The sequence below is a fragment of the Lactuca virosa genome, chromosome 3 (assembly GCF_052849685.1).
Source record: "Lactuca virosa cultivar CGN04683 chromosome 3, Lactuca_virosa_CGN04683_v6, whole genome shotgun sequence".
Lineage (NCBI taxonomy): Eukaryota > Viridiplantae > Streptophyta > Magnoliopsida > Asterales > Asteraceae > Lactuca > Lactuca virosa.
In genome coordinates this window covers 248,999,552-249,004,513 of record NC_136428.1, presented here as the reverse complement: position 1 = coordinate 249,004,513, position 4,962 = coordinate 248,999,552, and the positions used below count along the sequence as shown (strand labels likewise).

Genomic DNA, 4,962 nt, shown 5'->3' with positions numbered 1-4,962 from the left:
TCGATTAAATTGGAATAAACTGGTTTCAAATACATACCTGAGTTTTAATTTGACATGAAAAATGCTACTACACTTTTCAAACTATAAAAATATAACTGCCATGTAAGTTTGTACACATGTACAGCGCAAAATCACAAAATAGAAAATTTCAGAAGCAAGAAGATGTATGTTTATGATCGTGAAAAGCGATAAGACCTATCGTTCCAAACCAAAAATTAAATATATAAAAGAAAATTCGAAATATTATATCTGAAATTATTAATAATCTTGAATTTCCATTAAAATGTATGCGAGAATAGTTAAATCGATAGACATAGACCAAATTAGAATTAGAATATATAATTCATCATAAAACATGTCACATGAATCTCTTTAGAAAAAAAAAACATTTTTATATATACTTGGACTTAATTTATGACAAGAAATTGATGCGTATTTTCCATTTCCATTTCCCTCTTAAATAATCAAAATAAAATGCACATAATTCAATTCTATACACCAATTAAATTGCAAAATAGGTGCTCGTATCAAATTTAAATCGAAAAAATGGGATTTTTATGTAGCAAAAATCCAGTCATGAACTTCAATGAAGATGTTGAGGATGCTGCTCCGGCCATGGCCAAAAAGCCTGTTGATCTTCAATACCATTGAACATGTTACAGAAGCCTTCGTTTCCAACTGTTTGGTTTAATCGTTGGCTAAGAAGATCTGTTGTTGAAGAATTTTGTAGGAATTGTGTTAGACCCGATGAATTTTGACCCATAGATGACATTGTAGGGTACATGTTGTTTGATATTTGTGTGTAAAATATCGGGCTCTCTTCCGATGGTGTCATGGTGCCTGCTACTGTGTTGAGATCGCAGCTATTTTCACTTCCATTACTCCATGATCCTTCTGTTTCTTTGTTTAGATTTATGGGTCTAACCCCATTTGATTGATCTCCACCTTTTACAGCCAATAACTGAAGAAAAAAAAAATATATGAATCTTGATGATTAAACATGTATCTTTAACCAATTCTAGAACTACCCATGTTGTAAAGATTCGACTTTTGAAAGAATTTATAATGATTTCGAAGAAAACAATAGATATTAACAATACCCATGTAAAAGTTTTCAAGAATTCATCAATTAAGTTACTGTATTGTAATTCTTACCTCTGCATGAAGTTTCTTGTTTAGGTTCTTGAGAGCATCATTATCAGCTTTCACAGACTCAAACTGTCTCTTCAATATATCATAATCTTTCTCCAATTGTTTGGTCTTCCATCGAGCCCTTCGGTTTTGAAACCATATGGCAACTTGCCTTGGTTGCAACCCAAGAGCCCTAGCGAGTTGACTTTTCCTTTCGGGTTCGAGCTTATTACCTAATTCAAAGCTCTTTTCAAGAGCTTTAACTTGTTCCAAATTTAACCTTCTCTTCTTCTCTCCAAGCTGCGATCCATCGTCTTCTGACATGTCATCATCGGCTGCACCATGACCTCGCGTTTCTTCACACCTGTCTATCCCGGAATAAGACATGGATCTTCTCATCAAGAGTGTCTGAACACCTACATACACACAATTATTTAAGAAACTATGGCAAACCCATTAAATTATATAACCTTATGATTATACTTGATGATCAAGAAACCCACATGCAGATCTAGAGAGAGAAAGAGAAGGAAAAACCTTGGAAGTCATGAGGAGGGTGGTGGTCATCTTCATAGCCAAAAAACATGGGTTCAGGTGGGAGGAAGGACATGTCAGTGGGGGGAAAAGAAACCTTCTTTTTAATGCGTAAAGTTAGGCAAAACTCACAGAGCTCACAATAAGCTGCTGAAATTGATAGCTGTCTGCGTGTATAATCCGAGTACTCTTATGGGTATGGATCTTGGAAGTAGAAAGGAACATGGGGGTGGCAAAGACACTAGAGAAACAGCAATAAGCTCTTTTTAAACCTCAAAGAGATAAGAGATGGGAGTGGGATGGGGTAGGGTGGGGCGGGGGCGGGGTAGGGTGGGGTGGGGTGGCTTTTTCAAATATTTGATTTTATTGCAATTTCCTTACAGATTCTATATATTCACCTGCAATGTGATGCTAATTTTTTATATCAATAATAATAATATTTAGTTAGAAAACAAGCTCACTAGTGTCATTATCTTATTTCATAGTTTTAATTAATAATTTGAGCTAGAACTAATATTTTGGAAAGTTAAAAGAACCCCTAAACCATAAACGGATTTGGTTTTATCTTTTATGTGAAAGAACTCACTAAGTACTATATATTTGTGTTTTGATCATGTATTCACAATTAAGTAACGGAATGTTAAGAATTATGGAAACATAATCTAACATTATATAATGCACAATAGACTTTGTTTGTAAATCGAAGTTTTTTTACCGAGCATAATTCGAGGATGGCTTTTTTTAGCTTTTAGGATAGGCATAATTCAACTACTACCAAATATGTTTGCCTAATCATAAAGTGCATCAACAAACAATGCCTAACTAAAGTTTGAACTTGATAGCCATGGATCATGAGGTCCGAATTAGGAAGAAGAAGAACAGGCGTGAACCGACAATTTTGCTATATATATTGTCCATAATTAATATGGGAAAGTCGAGACCTAATTTGATTTTGGTTTAGACGTGGAACTTCATATGTGTTTACAACTTTAATCAGAATAATAATACGTGAAAGAAAGTATTGACGTGACTGAAGTTTTAAAAATCACCAAATTGTAAGTTTGAAATATTTTCCTTCAACGATTTCTCATTATTTTGAAGAAAAGAAAAATACAAAATACAAATAATGCATTGCATGGCTTAACCGATATACCAACGTTATCAAGATCGGGATCTTATATATAATCGTTTTCAAGTTTGCAAGATCAGGATCGGAATCATAAGATCCCATAAAAAATGATATAAAAAGGTAATTAATTGTATATATTATTTTTCCCGTATTTTAGGGTTAAATAGCTCAAAAAGATAACAGATCATTTAGTAGTTAATGACATGGTTAAATAACTTAAACGAGTATTACTGGTCATTTATCAAAGAAGATTAGCAACTCATAACTTTCATGTTATTTGTGTTAAATATTTAACACATTATTTGCTTAAACTATAAGGAAGGAAACCAATAAAAATTTCAACTTTTAAAGCTCAAAAAAAAAAAAAAACAAACACACACACACAAGTTCTCAAGCTCTTAATGAGAAAGGCTTCAGCTCTTAATGAGAAAGGTTTGAGCAGTAAAAAAACTGGAAAGAGGATCACCTCTACTGTTGCGCTTGAAGTGTTGCATGAAGAAAATAATAACAATATGAGGCTAAATCTCAAATTCTATCATCGATGAGGCTAAAACGTTAAAGGAGAAAAAGAATTATAGGGTTGTTGATCATTTACGGTTCATAAAACAGTACAAGAATGAGGCTATTCTCGATTGACCTTTGGGTAAGGAGACTAGGTCAGCCAATAAATGGGTAAAGATAATCAAAATTGGATTAAAATGTGAAAATTTTATAGATTCATAGGATCAGATCGGATCTCAATCTCGATCCTATGATCCTAACTGCAATCTTACATACTAAACGTTCCTATTACGATCCAACAAGGTTTTCATTGGTAGGATCGTAGGATCTTACGTTCCTACGATTAAGATCCCGATCTTGACAACCTTGATCTATATAATTGGTCTATTTAAGGTGCAATGGATATACAACATAAATATACATTGATATGTCCCCCTTGTCTGAGCGGGAGGTCGAGTTCGAAGGCTAAAACTGTCTCCGAAGTTTGTAACGAGAGACTTAGGTAGATTCTTAATGAAGTTGTTGACATATTGATAGCTCTATGGCATATATAGAACTAAAAGTTAGCCAATGGTTACTTTTGATGGGTTTTATACAAATAATCGTATGTGTGCATGCAACCCTAATTGGATCTATGTTTTCACTATTAGACATACAACTTTATGAACACAAAAGGAAACCTAGCATGAATCTACTATTTTCGAAATTTAGATAGGAAAATAGAATACATACCTTTTGCTATTATATAGTAATAACAACTAATTCCTTGAGTTTCCTTAGCTCTTGAAAGCAAGTACCACAAGTGTAGTACCTTTAATGGCTCACAAACACACTTTGAGTGAGAGGATGAATATGAGAGAGAGGAGGAAGGGTACTAAGCTCCAAAATTCGACTCTAGTAGGGTTTTCCCAAGGGTTGGCCGAATTCTAGTGCCTTAGGGTGCTATTTATACTTGAGGCTAGCTAGGGTTTCAAGGTGGAAACCCTAATCCTTTAGCTTAAGGCCTAAGCAAGTCCATGGACTCCTTTCCTTAAGCCCTTGGACGAAAACTCCTAGATCCTTCTAGGATTTTCGTTCAAGCCTTAATAAAGGTGATCCAATAGCCCAAAGTCTCAACTATCAAATAGTTACAAAACAGCCCCTATACTTTTAATTAATTCCTTTAATCCTGAAATTAATTCCTAATTAATTTCTGATTAAATACTAATTAATAATATGATTCCAAATTAATATATTATTCATATAATATATTAAAAAAATCATATTTATACCCCAATTTATTATTCTTAACAATAAACCAGCCTCTCTCCTCAACAGTCATCCTGTCTAGTCACCAGTGTAAAGGCAACCCAAAAGGACCATGCTCACAATCGGCTCAAGTGCATACCAAAATAGTTATGGACTTAGACACTAATCCAACAGTCTCCCACTTGGATAAGTCTAATAACTATTCTGCGTATGACTTCAGAACCTGATCAGCAATCGTAGCTTTCAAAAGCCGCAGTCAACTCTGATCTTATCAGAAGCGTGTCCTTTAGATAAGGGATCATATATTCCTCCATCCTTGATATCGTATAGACATGAGAGATGGATTGAAATCATTCTCTCAGTCTATGTGTTGTTTCTCGATTTCCGATTTACGACGACTGACAACAGACTACAATTGA

General features: G+C 34.1%; 1 protein-coding gene across 1 annotated transcript; it reads right to left on the bottom strand.

The window, feature by feature from the left end:
- Positions 1-306: 306 nt before the first annotated feature.
- LOC145167105 (homeobox-leucine zipper protein ATHB-13-like) lies at positions 307-1,904 on the bottom strand. The gene is made up of 3 exons (XM_079086199.1): positions 1,669-1,904; positions 1,156-1,547; positions 307-961 (listed from the first exon to the last, which is right to left on the bottom strand). Exons 1-3 carry the CDS (start codon positions 1,739-1,741, stop codon positions 584-586), a joined length of 843 nt encoding a protein of 280 aa, XP_078942325.1. The 5' UTR covers positions 1,742-1,904; the 3' UTR covers positions 307-583.
- Between the last annotated feature and the right edge of the window lie 3,058 nt (positions 1,905-4,962).

Coding starts and splice junctions, on each gene's coding strand:
- LOC145167105 (XM_079086199.1), bottom strand. CDS start 1,741: ATGTCCTTCCTCCCACCTGAACCCATGTTTTTTGGCTATGAAGATGAC. Junction 1,548..1,668: donor CCCTCCTCATGACTTCCAAG/GTTTTTCCTTCT, acceptor GTGTGTATGTAG/GTGTTCAGACACTCTTGATG. Junction 962..1,155: donor ACAAGAAACTTCATGCAGAG/GTAAGAATTACA, acceptor TTTTTTCTTCAG/TTATTGGCTGTAAAAGGTGG.